This window comes from Balaenoptera physalus (assembly GCF_965194825.1).
Source record: "Balaenoptera physalus genome assembly, chromosome: 3".
Lineage (NCBI taxonomy): Eukaryota > Metazoa > Chordata > Mammalia > Artiodactyla > Balaenopteridae > Balaenoptera > Balaenoptera physalus.
In genome coordinates, this window is record NC_138890.1 from 79,663,889 (window position 1) to 79,683,844 (window position 19,956).

Below are 19,956 nucleotides of genomic sequence, written 5' to 3' on the forward strand. Positions count from 1 at the left end.
CCTACTGGCTCTATTTCTTTAGAGAACCCAGGCTAATACTCTAGGCTTGCCTAATGGAGGATGAGACACATCCCAAAGTCTTTGGTCATCCCAAAGTTTCCTGTCAGCCTTGCGAACAGTCTGCCAACCACCAGAAATGTAAATAAGGCCATCCTAGGTCATCCAGAACCCAGTCAACCTGCCTGCTGACCAAAGACAAATGAAGGTATCCAGCTATCAGTCCAGTTGGCCCACAGAATCATGAGCAAAATAAATAATGGCTATTTTAAGCTATTAATGTTTCAGGGTGGCTCTTAAGCAGCAAAAGCTGATACACCAGGGTTATGCTTATTATTTGCTTATTATTAAAGTTAAATATGGAATAAAGTTTGGTTAAAATCAGCACAATCTAAAGAAAATTAAAATCCTAATTGTATAATATGCAATGTGGGCATTTATTCTACTGAGCAGTATAGGAAATAAAGTGGCAAAATTAATTTATAAGGGTTAAGGTTATCCAGGAAGGTAAAACTGTAGGAGAGGCTACCACTAGACAAAAAGAAAATGGATGGCATGATATCACAGCCTGTGAGGTGGGAGAGAATCAAACGCAGACTATGAGGGAAAAAAAAGAGATACTAGTACTTTTACATAATATTAAGTTTCTGTCTCTAAAAAAACCCCAGCTTTTTGGCTAAGTGTACTGCTAAAGATTTACTCATAAATGTGCATACACACTATTACGCTTACCAAAATGATGCAGTTAAACAAGACGAAGTAAAACTTAAAAATTTAAGTACCCTATTGGGTATAAGTAATACAAGTAAGATGAACTTGGCCTATAACCAAAAGTTTTCTTTGATCAAAACCAATATAAACTTGGCAGTGTAACAATCACTATGCATAGGATGATGTTTAAAATTGTTTATAAAAAGCCTTAACACTTATCTTTTAGTTTTATCATAGTATATAGGTAAATTAAATGTCTGAAACCAAGCATACTTACTTTATTGTTTTGGATATCAGGATGGGGTGGTGAATCAAAGTTTATTATGGCATGCAGAATATCATGTGTTAGATTACTAAGGTGCAATAACGGATTGGCAACTACTGTTTTGGCACTGGCTGTACAAGCAAAGAGGAGAGGTACTGAGGTTTGTTCTGAAAGAGGGCTAGGAAATATTGGTTCTGCTGTTTCCTTAAAAAACAAAGGGAAAAAAGGTTAATCAGCTATTTATAGTTATAATCCATTAAGTAATTCAGGGTCTCTTTGAGAGACTTCAGAACAATTAAAAATTAAAAGCATAATAAACTTTTACAGAGTTAGAAGGGACCTGAGGAGATCAACCTTCCACCAATTATAATGAAAAATGATGGGACAATACGCTCGTATCATCATCTCACAAGGAATTCGTATAAGAATGTTTAATATGAATTAAGCAGATCACAGGGTCTGATATCAAACTGTCCTTAAACCACAATGCATTCACAACTCTAGAAATTCATAATATGAAGCACCACACAAAAAGCAGAATTCCTTAAAGCAACCATAATTAAGAAAATCAACAATTTTAACATTTTAAAACTAAAAAAGCAATCTCAAAAACTGTTTTTCATACAAGTAGTATTTTGACTGGTTATCATGTAAGTTACATACCTGCTGAGATTCTTGTAAAAGCAAAATCAATTCCATTCTCACAGACGCAAGACCCCCACCATGGGATCCATGCAGTATGCAGTAACTAAGAAACATCCTCAAGAGTGACTGGTATTTCAAAAGCCACTGTCTTTTTTCCTGAAAATTTTCTCTCAGTTGTTTCACTTTTGTTTGATGAAGCAAATCTTCAGCATCTTCATTTAATCCAAATGCATCTCCATTTTCGCCAAATGCAGAATGTAATTCTTCAGGATCTGAACAGTAGTCACAAGTTCTCTGAAGGGCTATCACCTCTTTTTCAAGCCAGTGGTACAGCTGGTATCGCAATTTTCCACCATCTATTTCATATCCCGTAGATAAAGTACGAAGTTCTACCGTGAGAATCTTTAAACATGCTCTAAATTTTAACTGAACTGCAATGATATCTTCTGATGGATTTAAAATGTCATTTTCATCTAGTGTGCTGAGAGAGTCTGTGTACTTAGAACTCGTTTCATCTATTTTTTTCCCTACTTTTCTCTGTAAAGGTTTTAGTTCTTTCATTGAAACAGGGAGATCCTCATTTTCTACATCGTTATCACTGTCCCATTTTAATTCTAAAGAGTCATCCTGAAATACAATACTTGGTTGGCTCCAGTCAAAAGAAAGAGTGGAGTTTGACTGCCTCTCTGAGGAACCCTCTGAAGAAGATCCAAAACCATTCATCAGTGACTGTGACCAATCAATAGCAGAAGACTTATCTTCCCTTGCATCCAATTTGAATGGAGAAGAAGGAGAACAGACTTTACTAGTATCCAGAAAACTAGATGTTCTACAAAAAGGTTTCGTTTTTTTGATGACTTTTGGCATCTTTGATAATACTTCCAAAGCCAACATAGGGCAGCCAGCTTTTAAATGAGCACTGGCAGTAGTAAAAAATAATCTTCTTTCACTTAAATTAATTGTTCCTGCCAGTCCACTTTTTCCTGTTAAACTCATGTGTGTGGAAAACGCATCAGATGATCCAAAATGACGTCTCAGCAAAAGAGGATGTGTTCTTAGATAATTGTAGAAATTAAAAACGGCAGGATTGCATGCTGACATCATGACTTGATCTGAAAGTAAATTCATTTTATGAGCCAAGAGCCATTTTCTCTACCATGGCACCTTTATCTACCTGGTCTTGTGAGAAAAATTTAAGAGACCAAACTAATACATAGCACTCAATAGACAAGAACACATTTGTAATGAAAGCGTTCTAACATAGTAGGAAAACAAAGATTATGCTGATTTCACATCTCTTCAGGTAACAATCTAAGACATTTTAAAACATCCAGTTACACACTCTTAGTTCTTTTTCTCCTACCTTCCTGGCCACTCCTTCTCAGTCAGCCTGCTTTGCTAGATCTTCCTCATCTTCCCTACTTTTAAATGCTGAGTGTCCTAGAGTTCAGTACTTGACCTCCTTTCTATCTACACTCTGAGTGAACTCCTACAGTCCCATGGCTTTAAATACCATCTATATGTGATAACGTGCACATCTCTATTTCTAGTCCCAACTTCACCCTGTAAATCTAGAATACTATATCCAAAGGCCTACACTACATTTCCATTTACATGTACATATTCTTGCCTCAAGGCCTTTTTATTTACTGTGCCCTTGGCCTAAAAACCAGATATCTGCACTGACTGATTACTCACACATTTCAATTAGGTCTCATCTCAAAGGTCACCTTATCTGAGAAGTCTTTTCTATCTAAAGCAACACTCTCCAAATCTGCTCCTAGCCTTCCCCCTATCACTTATCTATTGCTCAAACTAAAAACCCAGGAGTTAAACTTGACTCTCATTCCCTTCATATTCCATATCCAATTCAGTCCTATCTAGTCAACCTTAAAATTATAGTTGAAATCCAACCACTTCTCTTTCCCTGTTTATCACTATTTTCTTCAAAACATTTATATTCAAATGTTGATAACATCTATGTTTATGTTCAATAAGAAAATCCGAAGTCCTTGGTTTTCAAAAGATTTAGCTTCCTGGGGGGGAAAAAAATAAAAAATAAAAAACTGTATACATAACTCTGTCTCCCCAACTAAACCATAAAGTCTTAGACCATGTATGTCTTCAATCTGCTCTGCATTATCCTTAGCACCCAACAGTGTGCTCTGAACCTGACAAACACTAATAAAACTCTTAATCATTAACATCTTAGAAGTATAGCTTACCATCATCCTCTCTGATAGGTTGCTTTATTAATGTTTCCAGAGCACTACTATAATCTTCTAAAATCCAATATGCCATACTCCGAAGAAAAGGATCATAATGCATATTTATATTCAACAAATTGAGTTCATTGACAGGAGAGTCAATTCCCAAAACTTTCTTACGTAAAATAGATTTGTATGTTGCAGATGTATCAAATTCAGATTCATAGAGTCTTGCTATTACAAGAGCCAACTGAATGTCATTCAGTTTCTCAAGACATACCTTCAAAAACAAGAAATATTGTTTATAAATAAGGGTATCTTTCATTTTAAGGTAAACTCAATTGAATCACTAATAACTAGATGAACACAAAGTTTTATTAATATCTGAAATCAGTGAACAAGGATAATAAACAAAACATATGCTGCTTGCTTCAGCAAATCTACTTGACAACATCTATGTTAATTTACCTGGTAGTACTAAATACATATTTGCAAAAAGAATTAGCCTCATGAAAAAATACTGAATAATTCCTAATAGCATCAATTCAAATGACATACTTTGTTTTATTCTTGAGCTTTTACCCTTCCCATCCACCTCAGCAGACTATAATGTTTCCAAATCAAAAAGATGTTTTGAATCACTTAACTGAAACTCTGAGCAAAAGGGCAATTTGAGACAGAAATGTTACATTTTAAATATTTATAACTTTTTGTAAGGTTTACTTAGAAATAATTAGTTAAAAATTTGCTAAGGTTTGTCAACTAACACACAGCCAAATATACGTCCGAATATGTTTAAAGTGATAGGACAAATATTTTATTTTTTTAACCTGTTCATACATATTCTTAAGAGTCAGATCAACTACCTATCTCTACCAACCAACACAACCTGGTTAATTTTAATTCTGTATAAATATCATTCAAGCTAAATGACAAAATTTTAAAGTCACCATTAAATATTACAGTTACTTTAGGCATTAAGCCTTGTGTTAGTTCCACTATACTTGAGTTGAAATTAAAAAACAAAATTGAAACCATAAAGAGCTTAAAAGGATGACAACGCTATTTTTTAAAAAATTCATTCATTACCTCAATTGCATCTCTGAGGCAACCAGCTAAAAGAAAAAATGCTGCCGAATGTTCAAATCTTTGTTTTCCTAACAAAGAAAAGGCATTCTTTAAAGCTGCTTTACGCCATCTCTCATCCTCAAAATTGTGTCCAAAAAACTGTGTCATCTTGGAATCTTTTTGGGATCTATAAAGAAAAAAGTTTGAAAATTTCGGAACATAATGTTTCTACATCAAAACCAATTGTTATAAAGTTAGCCACTTAAAAGTTAAGACTCAAAAGAAACATGTACCAGTTCATAAATTACTATACATCTGCTGCTTTTCTGAGCAAAAATAACATTTATGGTAAACATTTACTTTTCCATATAAATTTCAGAGATTATTGAAAACATTCAGACTACAAAGAAACTACATTAACAGCACTGTGAGAAATTATTTTTAAATCTATACAAAATATATAATTTATATTAACTTCTGTGCTATTTTACCATTTATACTTAATCAACTGCCTTTACCCCCACTGCCCACCTGAAGATGAATTTGATGATAAAAATCCAAGGAATCTGTCCTGAAGCAAAATAATCCTAAAAGATCTAGTCTCTTAGAACTGTTTGATACCATGATTTTCCCCCAAAGGTTGCTGAACATATGGATATACCTAGAACTGAACCCCAAACGAACAGTGAACTATTTATGGTGATCACGTTCACCAAGTCTAGCTGAGAACAAGTGAAAGAGAAAAATTCTAAATGACCCTAGCTCAAGAATGGGGTCAGGGCCCCTAGAAAGAGGGTGGTTTGGAAGGATAGCCTGGTCCAAGAGCTCCTTGATAGGGCAGAGGGTAGATGTATTTTCAAAGCTCCACCAATTCATCTTCTTCCCCACTCCAGATAAAGTTTCTGGTTTAGTTCTTTGTTCTACAAGAGCATCATGAGAAGTTATTAAAATAGGCAAAAAAAAAATGTTTTTCTGGACTGATAAACCTAAAAAAAGCTAATGTGCCTCATCAAGATTCTTCTGCTCTGTAACCTGGGCTTCTTTCACATGAAATCTCTTAAATACAAAAATAACTAAGAATCCACATGAATCACACTAACAAGAACAACAAATCTTTACTTCATACTCTATGGAAAGTTTTTCATTTTGAAGCAGTTTTTTCACCTACCTATATAATCCCCAAATCACAGCTTTTTTTTTCATTGCAAGGTAAAAAATGGCAGCATCTAAAGGATCATTCTTTTTATAAAAGGCTGCTTTGGCTACCTATAATTAGAAAATATTGGTCAAAATTTCACGGTAACAGTTTTTAAGTAAACAAATACTTTCCTTCATATACGAGACTGTCATACATTCTCTACTTAAATGTTCAATAAACTAAAAAATATGTGTATGAACGCATGCATGTATATGTAAATTTATTAATTTATTCATTTATTTTATAATTACAGAAGTAATCATGGTGGTGGCCTCCAAGATTACAAACAGATGGAAACAGGACTACACTTTTCATTACAAGCTCTTCTGTACTATTTTCCTAAATGTGTATATATATTATTTTCTATATATCAATAAAAAATGCTAACATATCAACTAGCAATTTAAGAATTAGAATATAAATTTTTAAAAATTATGCTATTTTGAAATATAAAGACTATTTAAAAGCATTTTACTGCTAAAAAAAAAAAAAGAGTAACAGGAGAGGAAATATGGACTATCATGTAAATAAACATGCAATATATATTAATTCATTTTTACACCAAAATAAAACACTCACCTTTTCTATGCATCTGCGTAAGATGCGGGTATTCCGGACCCACCACCCCACACCCATAGCTCTAAGTTCAGACCATGTGGGATCATCTTTCTGCATTGCTGGCAACATGTTCAGCAGTTCTTCTTCTGCTACTGAATGAAAGGCCCAGGCAAAATGACTAGTAGACAGGCCTGAAGAAATATCAAAAATAATGTTTATAAGAAATATAAATATGATTATTAATGATGATCAGAAATGTGTGTTCCATATTTGCAATATAAACGCCTAAAAGTTTATATAAGACTCACAGAGTTATAATTGTTTGGGGTTATAATTGTTTGTTGGAAATATAAATATGATTATATAATGATTATCAGAAATGTGTGTCCCGTATTTGCAATATAAATGCCTAAAAGTTTCGGGGCTTCCCTGGTGGCGCAGTGGTTGAGAATCTGCCTGCCAATGCAGGGCACACGGGTTCGAGCCCTGGTCTGGGAAGACCCCACATGCCGCGGAGCAACTAGGCCCGTGAGCCACAATTACTGAGCCTGCGCGTCTGGAGCCTGTGCTCCGCAACAAGAGAGGCCGCAATAATGAAAGGCCCGCGCACCGCGATGAAGAGTGGCCCCCACTTGCCGCAACTAGAGAAAGCCCTCGCACAGAAACGAAGACCCAACACAGCCATAAATAAATAAATAAATAAATAAAAATTGTATAACTTTAAAAAAAAAAAAAAAGTTTATATAAGACTCACAGAGTTATAATTGTTTGGGGTTGGAGGGAATATGGGGGTTTTTTCTTGCTTCTCCAAGTAACTCAATCACATCAATATTTTCTACAATGAGCATATATTTTCTATAATTAAAATATATTTTTTAAAAAAGATAAGGAAAAACGCTTATGGGCAAATGCCACTGTGCTGAGTCTTTCTATTCTCTAGTATGTCTGACATCCTTTGGTCAACATTTGTTGTGTGGATTTAATTCCATGGAATCAAAAAAGCATCAAGGAGACAGTACAGCTGGTGAACAGAACTTAGGACTGCAAAAACTCTGGAATCATAATGAATGCATAAATTAAATTCTAGCTCCACCCTAACTAACTATATAACTTTGGGCATGTTACTTAACCTCTTGATTCCTCAATTTTCTTATTTACAAAATGTGAATAATCATGGCACCTACCTCATTACATTGTTGTGAGGATTAAAAGAAATAATATAGTTAAAGCATTTGGGATAGTACCTAGCACATAATAACTTTTATTACCCCATAATAACTATATTAATAAGATATTTTTATATTTATAAAGCATCATTTACATCAGCAAGTCTCTCAACCTACTGGCCCACACATGTGGTGTTTATCGTTCAGCTTTTATTTTGCCTCTTCACATTACATTTTGTTTAGTATTACTGAAGTAAGTATATGATTAATTATAAGATGTGGCTTTGACTTATACGAATATATGAACTCAAATTTTTAACCTAGTATACAGTGCCAAGGAATCTGAAATGCCTACTATACCCAAGTCTTTGGAAATAAAGAAACTGTAATTAAGAAACAAACAAACAAACATCTATGCTGTGAATGGACTGTTATTCTAAATTATTTTTAGATTCCTATTATCTTTCAACCAAGTTTAATAATTTTTCATAAATAAATAAATAAATACATACATAAATACATAATCTGACTTAGAATTTTAGCTTCTCTTTTCCAAAGCTAAATGCAAAATGAAAGGAAGGAGGAAGCAGAAAGAGAAAGAAAGGCAACAAGAGACGGAGACTAATGAGCAGAGGTTGACCTGTAGAGTCCCAACAACACTGTTTAAACCTTTAGATCCAATAATCCTGGAAGCCAGCTCTATCTCTTAAACTTGGGGGGCACTGAGTCAATAAATATCTTATATTGCTTAAATTATCTTAAATTTAAGTAAAGTATTTCTATTACTTTGGCAGTCCTGACTAACAATATAAAAGTATCTGAAATGTTATTAAACTATTATCTGAAATACACATTAATGTTAACAGCAGTTTTGGGGGTAGGTGGATTTTCATTTTCTATGTTCTGTACTCTGTTTTGTAAAACAACTAAAATTGAGTATGTATTATTTCTATAACAAAAATTGTATTCAAATATTGGGGAAAAATGAATTTAGATAGAAGTCAATTAAAAAAAGAAAAAAATTTAAAAAAAGAAAATTTAAGGAAATTAAAGAGAATGAAACAATACTAATTGGTCTTTAATGTATAATGAATTTGAAAACATTACACATAATATCCAATTGCCTCATTTCCATTTCTTCATTAGCTCTTTCCATCTACCAAAAGAATTCCAGTATTTTTAAGCAAAGAAGATGAGATGAAAGCAAACATTTTTAACATAAATTAAGGAAATTCAGAATGTGTCAAACTTGTTGGCATTAGGCATTATCGTATCTGGGCAAAAACAAACTTAAATGTTCTTAAGCCTCTCTTCTACTCGTCTTACTTCCTTTTACTAGATTACTGCCAAAATCACCTTGGTGAAGGAGTTGAGCTCGATAAGCTGGAAGAGAAGTTGTAAGAAAAGTATGAAGTCGAACAGCCAAAAGAAATTTTAAGCCACATTCATCAAGAGTTTCTCCACCTATAAAAAAGAAAAAAAAAAAGGTATTTTTACTTGTAAAAACGCATTTCATTAGCAAAACACAAGTAAATGCTAATAATTCTGGCAAGCAGGGTATGTCACAGCACCAAATACAGGGACAAAACATTGTGAAACTGACAAAAGTTATCAGTCTAAATATTATCTGTTTCTTGTTCCTATACAATTATACATTACAGAAAAAAGCTGTATAGTTAAATAATTGAAAAAATAATAAAGAAGAGAATGAATTGACTCAGGCTCTCTGACATATTTTTAATAATATAATCTCCTCTGACATGAATATTTTAATTTAAATGTGACTCAATTTTAAAATAGTTTAACCTTCTCTGTAATATTATCCATATTGATTCAAGTCACATACCCATTCCAATAACTGCTAACACTGGAAGAAATGGCTGTATGGTAAGGAGGCTTGATTTTTACTTTAAATGAATAAACACTTGTAATACAGTCACATCAAAAAATAATATCTACTAATACTATTTCATGTTGCAATTCATGACCAACTTATTTTTTCTTAAAGTTTTAATTTTTATTATTGTTATTCTTTTTTCTTAAATTTACCCCACATTTTCCTTTCAAGGGGTGCATCCTACTGACTTATATCTGGTGCACAATGCTAGACTGTTAATCAGATCTTATTTGAAATCTGATGGGAATTCTACAAATTTATTCATAACTCAGGAGATTAAAAACAAAAAATGCTCATTGGGTGAGGAAAAGACCTAATTTTATTAGGCTTGCTTGCTGCTATTCTAGGAAGGAGTATACCTTAATGTTAATTTTTTTTAAAACCTCAATATTAAAAAACCCAAATTAATAGTGAATTATTACAATGTGAAAAATAAATAAATAAAGAAGAAAGCACCTTTTATTTTGGGGTTTCCAAAGTAATTATTTATTAAGAATGTTAACTTTTGCTAAACTCAAAAGCAATTAGTTGGATTCTTAACATTATTAAGTAGACAGGTAAAAATGACTTGGCATAATGAATCTTTGTGTACTTTCTCAGAGTACTATGATTTATGGGATAAATAATATATATTCAAGTTAAAACTATTGTGAAAGCAACAATGATGATTTTAAAAACCTTCATGGCTGTCATTTTTACAAAAATTATTTAAGATTATTTTCTGTGAAAAAAATAAGTAAAAATATTATCATCAATTTTTCCTCTAATCCTACACCCAATTTAATTTTACCTTGGCTTCTGTCTCTGCTTTCTCCAATATCAGTGCTGGTAGTTGCAATTATATCTGCTAAAGCCATCAAAGACATCTGCTCCATCCGGCTGAGTCCTGGTAAACTAGAATGAAGTAAGTGGCCAGAAAGAACCTGAGCATGCTCAGGACCAAAGTAAGTTGGACTGTATTGTGAAAGGTCAATAACCCTGGGCTTTGTATTTTCTTCATCTGTCTTTAACACATGACTATCAGTCATTAAAGCTGACATCTGAAAAAGCTCATCATAACCTTCTTTTGACAACTGGTTTGAGTTATTTAAGGTACTCTGATTACTAGATTTCTCCAAGGATGAGTAATAGCTATCATCATCTGCTGCAAGTAAGGCATATAAAGGAAGTGGAGGGACAGAATCGATTTCTGTGTAATCTGTATTTTCACTCTTGTTGAATGCCTGGGGGTCTCGAGTAGTACTTCCACTAGCACTGATGGTGAGAGACCTAAAGCGGCGCTCATGATTAGATTCAGCTTCATTCAGAGCCACAACTTCCCCAGCAATGCACTTGACAAGATGTGACAAGATGGCCTTTGCTCTCCGAACTTTGCCAAGATCCATAAGTTCCAAAAGCTGCAAAGGATGGTACTGAGGTAAAGTTGGGGAAAGAACATGAGCTGCTTCAAAAAGACCTGAATCTTCCATATCCACAGAAGGATCAAGTGCAGTTTTCTTTCCACAGATTTTCTGTGCAAGACTGGTCATGGATCGAGTCAGGGTTTTCTTTGGAGGATGTAATCCAGAACTTGATGAGTTACTCTGTTTTATTAAACTTATTATAGATGGAGTGCTCCCACTGTATGAATCTGTTGTAACAGGTTCCTGTTTAGAAGATGGCTGCCATTGGGAATATACATGCATTTCACAATCCATTCCTACCACCAGGATGCCATCCCGGACCCATGATAAAGAAACAGGAAAAGGTGGAGCACCTTCTACAGAAGAAACCAAGTCCACACTTCGTAACAGTACAAATTTAGAAAGAGGCACAACTTTAGTACTTTCCCAGAGAGGAAATGCCAGGCTTTCCTTACCCGTCTGTTCTTGTACCTTGCCAGCCAGGGGTCCATACATAAAAAGTTTTGATCCAATTCCTACAGTCAGAATATGAGAACCATCTTCTCTAGACATCCAATCTAAGTGAACTAAACGCTTTGTGTTTGATGTGACACTCTCTTTACTGGATAAATATACCTCTTGTTTATTATAGGCCACTAAATTGCTATCAATACTAATGCCAGAATCCAACACTGTATTTAACTCATCTAAATGAACTGTCTGTTCAAGGACCCAACATGAACCTCCTGTAGACTCACATTCAAAAATACTTACATGCATCACAAAGTCCTGAGAACATCTACTATTAGACGTAGGCTGCTTATATGCTACTGCTAAACGATTTGTGTGTGCACAGCTGACTTCTATAGGCCTACCAGGTACAGTTATACTACTATTGCTCTGCAGTCCATCTTCAATAAGTAACGGCCATTCTTCCCAAATGTATATAAGATCCATTTCTCCATTCTTTGAAGTGGCAGATTCTCCATCTGTTACTCTACATCTCCAGAATCTTACTTTCTCATCTGAGCATGAAGTTGCCAATAAATAAGGAGCACTGCATATGGGATATATGGAAGAAGAACTCAGATGTCCTAAAACAAAAATAATCCATGAACAAAACGTCAAATTTGGTTAAATAAATCTGTTTTCTTGTACTAAAGGTTTTAGTCTTTTGCATGAACTAGTGTTAACAACATGACAGTCAATATTTAGCTTAAGGATCAGCAAGATCAGTAAGACGCTTTTAATGACGTCAAAAAGGTACATAAAAAGGACATTATTACCAAAACCTAGAGCTGAAAGAGAACTCCGTAATAATTTATAAGTAAGGACTCTTGACTAAATGTGTAAGTATCTTATGCTTAAATCAAATAGCTAGACTAAGGTAGAATTAGAAAACCTAAATTCTAGTCCTGGCTTTCACAACTCTTTGCTAGCATTATATATTGTTATAAATCTTATTTTAAAGATATCAATACATTTTTTAAAATTTGTCAATATTCACTGGCTACTTCTCTATAATATTTTTTAATACAATTTTTTGAATGGCTCACGCTTACCTAAGTACTAAAAGGGTCCTCCACGATTGAAGTGTATTTCATATAAATGACGCTGAGAAGATTCCTAAGTGGGACACACGTTTGCTTGGGCTTAATGTAATTACATACTCTTAATTTCCTAAATCAGGGGTTGACAAACTTTTTCTTAAAGGGCCAAAGGTAACAACAACTAGGCTTTTCTAGCCACAGAGTCCCTGTTGCAGCTACTCAACTCGGCCATTGTAGAACAAAAGCAGCCATACACAAAAGTAAACAAATAGGTGTGGCTACGTTCCAATCAAACTTACTTACAAAAAGGTAGGTGACCCATAGTTTGCCAGTCCCTATCCTAGACTATTAAACATAAACTGCTAATCGTAATACAGAAATGTTATACAGAACATTTATTATATTTTAAAAGCATATTTCAACATAAGTTTTTCCTTAAGTCCTCAAGGACTTGGCAGTACTGCATAAAGACACAATTAACATTGTCCATTAGTTTCTCTGAACTGAAGAGAGAATAAAGAGCTTATCCTTCCCAAAAGTCTCGGTTAAAAAAAAAATTCTCAAGACTAGGAAAAAAAGCTTTTATGACATGCTACTGTTTCTGCCAAACAAAACAAATTTCTTCTTTTGCCCTAGGACTTCTTTTTTCTTCCAAACTCAACTTGCGCCAAGGATTATTTTTAGAAACATCTTCAGTTTCTCTTAGATCTGCCATATAGTTTTTTTTTAATAGAATTCAGTAGTGAAGATTATACTGTTCCGGCTAAGGATAACAGCTCTTAAAACTGTGTCAATACAAAAGTCATTCTATTTCAAACTTTAACTTTCCTTGCATTGATGCATCTTTTATTAAAATATACAAAAAAAACCCAGAATGTAAAAGTTATCAGGACACTGTTAATACTCCTGCTAACTTCACCAATTAGAAAAGATTAAGTACCTGATAATGTGGCAAACTGAAAAGCATTCAAAGTAATTAGTCAAAAGTGGTAGACAAGTAAAGAAGACCAAAAACCAACCCTGTGACTATGAAAATGAAGAACTAGGTGATAAAAAGATGGATTTTTGTCTTGGTTTTCATGATACCCTTGATACCTTGATCTTTTGTGTACACTGGAATCACCTGGAAGGCTTGTCAAAACAAGACTGCTGGGTCCCACCCCACAGCTGGTGATTTAGTAAGTCTAGGGTGTGGCCCAAGAATTATTATTTCTAACAACTTCCCAAACAATGCTGATGCTTTTGGTCTGGGGACCACATTTTGAGAACCACTGCCCTAAGGATAAAGATGACAAATATATATATCAGGAACTACACACTTAGAATCCTTCACAGCACAGAGCTCCAGGCAGCCAATACCAGCATTATCAAAGTTGGCAAATAAGGTGCAACCCCATTATGATCTCTGCCCTGGAAACTTTCGCTTTGTCTTCACGAAAGGATAATAAAAATTTGTTTTGGAAATCAATATTTAAGACCACAACTGGCTGACAAATGCCAGTCATCTGAAAATGTAATGAGAAATTTAAAATTTTAATTTAGGGTACTTAAAGATATTCTTTTCATTTCTGTTTCTGTGTAGATTTAAAAAGTGGGAGTTGCACCTATTTTTAAATACACAGTAAATACTCATGCATTATGAAGTTTGATTAGTCTCTTTTTACAAAATTTACACACCTGCTGATGGCTTAACACTTATTATCTCAACTCCTTCTGGCAAATGCAACTCTTGGCTATAAACCATTTCTGAAGACAGAGTCAACTTGCTGGTACTCTGGAGATTTGCTCTGCAAGCCTGATACTTCTGTGAAAAAGGGGATAAGATCTTCTCTGGAGAAGAAGAATAATGTTCTTCTGGCTGCCAAACTGCTTCAGATATTTTTCTATCTACTTTTTCATCTATAAAACATAAAAAAAGAACCAAAAGCTGGGAGAGAAACCCTATAAACATTACAATTGCTACATTTTATAATCCAAAACTGCCTTATAAAAGACAAAAAAGTTAACATATTAATATGATGCTTTACGGCAAGAAAATCAGAGAATTGTTTTCTTCTTAATTAACAGAATAAACTATAATTATCCTTTCTCAGTAAAAACAGCTTTTAAAAATATCCACTGAACTATCTAACCATATATAATTTGTTAACCTAAGCCTACTTAAAGTTTAAAAAAAAAACAAAACTCACCCAATGAGACAGGAATGGACTTCAAATGCAAATTCCACATGTGTAACAATGAACGGTTGTCTTGGGTGCACTCTATTACAATTAGGTAGAATTTTTCTGAAAATCCATTAGGTGAGCTGCCTGTTGGTATAAATGGTATATTTCACTACTAACATGGAAAGCTGAGATAACTTTATATATTATATAAACATTATATCAATTTATCTTTGCCTAACATACTCTACATTTTATTTCTCATTTCATGAAAAGTTCTTCTTTACCTGCATCAGATAATATTCTGTCTTTTCCTAGTCTTTTCTTCTCAAGGTTATTCAAAATGAAGTCTTCTTGGAAAACATGAAGCAGCTGGGTTTTTCTGCCTTGCTGAATGCAAATAAATACTAATGTAAGTTGACATACATTATTATTTACCTAATGCTAAGTGGCCAGAAAAATAATACTTACAAGTTTGGTAATGGGATCTAACGCAATAATGCATCCTGGCCTGGCTGTTGACTGTTGACTTACGATGTTAAACACTTCACCAACATATTTCTGTTTTTGAAAAAATGGATATCTCCTTTATTAAACAATTAAAAAAAATAATAACAAATGACATAATATTTCAGGCATAACAGACAAATAATAAATAAGTTCAGGTGAGACTAAATAAATTCACAAGTCCCTTTCATTATAAACATTTTACGATTTTACAAGGCAATTACACAGGAATGAATAGAGTTACAGCTCAGCTGGTGCAGAGAAAACCAAAAGCAATGCTTGGTAATTGTTAAGGGGAAGAAAAGTATTTTATATTTATAAGTGTGAAAGACTGACTTCAATCTCATGGAAATGTTCTAAGAATTAAGGTTTTTTAAGCATTAATTTTGACAAAGAAAGCTATAGAAACAAGTTAACATACTATTTACATATGCTGATTTCTTGAGCCACTTATCTCCTGACCGCTCTAGTCAAGCTCACATTGTTAAATTCAATGTTCATCATACTTGATCTATCAGCAGCATTTGATTCTGTTGATTACTCCTTCCTCCTGGAAATAATTTTCTTCATTTTGGCTTCCATTATACACCACACTCACCTCACTTTTAGCAACAGAATGCCCCAGGGTTCAATCCTCCTAACGTTTCTACTTTCCAGCTATAGTCTCTCCCTCAGTGATCTCACTCAGCTCCACAACTTTATATTCTGACAACTACTTATTTTCTATCTTCAGACCAGGCCTCCCTCAAAACTCCAGAGGCTAGCTTACTAGACCTCTTGGATATCAAACAGGCATTTCAAAATTAACATGTCTAAAGCCCGGCTCTTGAATCTCCCTGCTCCTCAAAATCTGCTGTTTAGGGACTTCCCTGGCAGTCCACTGGTTAAGACTCCACACTTTCAATGCAGGGGGCGCAGGTTCAATCCCTGGTCAGGGAACTAAGATCCCACATGGCGGGCAGCGTGGCCAAAAAAACCCCCAAAAACTGCTATTTATACTTCTCATCTCAAGGCAAACCTTGGGAGTCATCCTCTTTTTCTCACACAAACCCCATATCCAGTCCAATCCTTACTATTCAATGTTCAAAACACATCCAGATTTGACCAATTCTTATCATCTTTATCACCACCATCTGCTACCATTCTAAACCCTTTTAATTCTGTCCTAGACTACTGTAATAGCTTCCTGAATTGGTCTCTCTGATAACACTTCTGCTTCCCATGTCTAATCTATATAACAACCAGAGTGATCCTTTTAAAGCCTAAGCCAGATCATATCACTGTCATTCTCTTCACTAGTTTTTATGTCATTCAGAGTAAAAGTCAAAGTTACTCTCAATACAATCTGGCCAGGCTCACTTTCTGACTTCATTTTTGACTACTCCCTACCTCACTTATTCTGCACCAGCCACAATGGCCTCCTTGATGCTCCTTACATACCAAACATGCTCTGGCCTCAGGATCTTTACACTGGCTCTTCCTGAAATACTCTTCCCTCTACATATCCATATAGGTAGCTCCTTTATCTCCTTCAGGTCTTTACTCAAATGGTACCACTTCTGTGAGGTTTTCCCTGATCAGCACTTTACTTGGCACTCCCTACTACTTTTGCAACATTGTTTCTCTCCAAAGTATTTATTAATATATTTTTACCTTTTTTCTATATTCTTTCACTAGAATGTAAGCTTAGATTTTTGTCTGTTTTGCTCACACCTAAATTTCCAGCACTTAAAACAATTCCTGAAAAACAGAAGGCCCTCAAGAAATATACGTTTCTACTATAACACTATATATGTTTTGAAAAACTTTGTGTTCTGTAAAACCATGCCATAAAAATAACAGGGAAAAAACAAGATTGGAGCAGACCACTGACACCTATGCAATTCTGTAACCAGAGCATTAACAAAGACATTAATTGATGGTTGAGAGGACAGTTTGACTCTCCTAAACAGGAAGCTCAGTATGGCTGAAAGTTACCTCAGGGCATATTTAAAAACACAAAAACCAAGAGAATGGAAATACTGGCTTGTTGGAGGTGCTGAGACAATGCAGATGGTGGGTTGCTATTAGTTGGGCACAGGAACAAGTGCCCTCTGTCATAAGACAAAAACTTTGCAATGGTGTTGAAAAAACTCCTGCCTGTAGTGCAACCAAGCTGAAAGCTCTTTCCTCTTGGTTAAGATTAAAAATCCACTCCTGTTATTTCAACTTCCCTTGCCTAGAAAAAAACCTGCAGATGAACCAACATAATTCCACATTATACTGTCAGTAGTCCCCATTTATCTCTGAGCAAAGAAGTACAACAAAAACACATATTGTAGGACACTAGACTCTACTTTTGGAATGAATGAAAGATATGGTTTCTTTTTAAAGGAGGTTAGAATCACTGTAAGAGTACAATGCAAATGTGAAAAAAATTACTAAAAAATATACACATTTTATGACAAATTATATGTCATAATTCTAGAACATGCCCAATAAGTATAAATTAAGTATCTAAAAACACATTATATTCTTAGCTTCAAAAGCCATTTACTTACAGAAATTTCAGGATTGGAAAGCTCATATAGAAGTTTCTTGGCATCAATAACTGCTTCATATAATCTCAGATATTGTCCATCACTTGCTACAAAGCATGCACTAGGAGAGTTGCAGTATGCACCTAGATGTATTTTAAAAACATTTGAAATTTAACTCTTAAGCAATAATATCAGAAAATCTCAAGTTCTTAAATAAAAATCAGAATCCTTACCTAGACAATAACTGGGTATAAGAGTGGGCAGCCATGCCACATTGGAAAATGCAGAAACATGAAGAGAATTAATCCGGGCAAGCTCAGAAACACCTCCAGAAAAAGACAATGGCCCGACTGGATCAACTCTCCAAAGAATAAGCTCACTGTACACTGCATTGGGATCCTGAAAGGCCATGTCAATAGTGCTTTTATTCTGTTGTGCCAAAGAACATTCTTCAATATTCACAGCACCATAAGGTTCCTTTTGGTTATCAACATCTGGTGTCCTTAATGCATTATGGTGTGACGTTGTCAGCAATAATGGTAATACTGAGTGACAAGCTAAATCATTAAGATGAAAGCGATGACCACAATATCTGGATTTGTGGGAAATACTGAGAACTGTAGAAAAGGCAGATTCCTCGGCAAAACTGACAAGCCATTGATTCAGGGAGCCGTCAGCATGCTTTGAAATCATCATAACATTAGGGGTAAAAATGCTTAATTTTAAACTATTAGTTGATTTACTGTGACCAGAAGATATAAGCATTGACGTGGAACGTGTCAGGCTGGAAGTTTTTTGTTTCCCCTGCTGAATAGCCAAGTCAACATTCTTGGTACAGGCATACATCACTATGCTTTTACAGAGAGAGTTTGCATCACCTGTGGGGAAAGCTACAGGAATTCTGGAAACAAAGGACACCTAGAAGTAAGAAAGTGAGCATTAGAATTCATGAAATTATATAAAGAGGTTTTACAAAACAGTACCCACATTTAACAAGAAGTAGCTCTCCAGAGATCATAAAAATAATACCTGTACTTGACGAAACATACCAGGCTGGTATTCATCCAGCCAATCCACATGCCAAACCAGCAAAGAGCCATCTATGGGATGAATACTGAATAGCATGTCTGCATTTTTACTCCATTCAGACAGAAGTACTTCAATCTGATGATCAATGGCAGCTGATGGTAATGGTACAAAACTTGAATTTGGTACCAATTTATCACTGCCCAATTCCTTCTTTTCAAGATTTATTTTCAGATCATCAACACCGTCATCGATCTCTATAAGCAAAAGGGTTCATGAACCAAGTAAATACAATCAAGCTACTACTAAAAATTAAGAAATATCTTTACAAATGCATTCAAAATGAAAAACATAAGTTTTCATATAAACAAGAAATGGGGTTCCCTTTAAAAAATAACTTTGCTCCAGGAATATAAGGCCACGGAGTTAACTCAGTACTCAGAAGGCCTATAAGGCTGATTCAGCGGATTATTAGTAGAAGGACTAATACTAGACTGGAAAATAGGTAAACTGGTTTCTAAACCCAGATGTACCACAATTAACTACTTAGAAGTAAGACACAGTACTTCTCTGGACCCTAGTTTTGCTCACGTTAACATGAGGGAGTTGAAATTAGGCTGAATTTTTAAAATATATTATTGGAATGTAATTTGTATTTTCTTCATAATGTCAGATTCATAAAACCTAAGTCAACCACACTAGCCATCCTCTAGGTGTAAGCATTTATAACTGATATGAAACCTTAAAGAAACTACTTTAAAGAAATACATTTTATAGTGCCTAAGATTTTGTTCAACACATGCCAACCTATTAATACAAATAAGTATGTATATTCTGACCTCTACATCCCAGCCCCTATTCCTGGTTAGGAATACAAAGCCTTTCTTAAGAGACTCTCAAAAAATGTTAGCTTGTTTACCAGATTTTAAAAATTAGTCAAGACATAAAATCATTAAGAAAAAGAAAAATAACTCAACAGAAAATTAGGCAAAAGGCACGAAGAGGCAAACCACAGAAGGGTTAACATAATTCTGCTCAATTTAACTCAAGAAAATTCAAAGTAAAACAAGACACCATTTTGTCCATATCAACGGCCAA

General features: G+C 34.5%; 1 protein-coding gene across 5 annotated transcripts in view; it reads right to left on the reverse strand.

Moving 5' to 3' along the window:
- DMXL1 (Dmx like 1) overlaps positions 1–19,956 on the reverse strand; it is a 131,347-nt gene that overhangs the window by 70,566 nt on the left and 40,825 nt on the right. For all 5 annotated transcript variants that reach the window (XR_014261907.1, XM_082455706.1, XM_082455705.1 and 2 more), the window contains exons 11-25: positions 18,862–19,115; positions 18,066–18,750; positions 17,854–17,975; positions 15,278–15,367; positions 15,094–15,196; positions 14,834–14,953; positions 14,322–14,543; positions 10,503–12,188; positions 9,172–9,279; positions 6,671–6,840; positions 6,062–6,159; positions 4,915–5,080; positions 3,844–4,105; positions 1,637–2,730; positions 986–1,177 (exon numbers count right to left, since the gene is read on the reverse strand). Coding sequence is in view for 4 of the 5 variants with exons in the window: in XM_082455706.1 (XP_082311832.1) it covers positions 986–1,177; positions 1,637–2,730; positions 3,844–4,105; positions 4,915–5,080; positions 6,062–6,159; positions 6,671–6,840; positions 9,172–9,279; positions 10,503–12,188; positions 14,322–14,543; positions 14,834–14,953; positions 15,094–15,196; positions 15,278–15,367; positions 17,854–17,975; positions 18,066–18,750; positions 18,862–19,115 (5,372 nt within the window). In the remaining variant the exon portion in view is untranslated. The remainder of the gene's footprint in view (positions 1–985; positions 1,178–1,636; positions 2,731–3,843; positions 4,106–4,914; positions 5,081–6,061; positions 6,160–6,670; positions 6,841–9,171; positions 9,280–10,502; positions 12,189–14,321; positions 14,544–14,833; positions 14,954–15,093; positions 15,197–15,277; positions 15,368–17,853; positions 17,976–18,065; positions 18,751–18,861; positions 19,116–19,956) is intronic.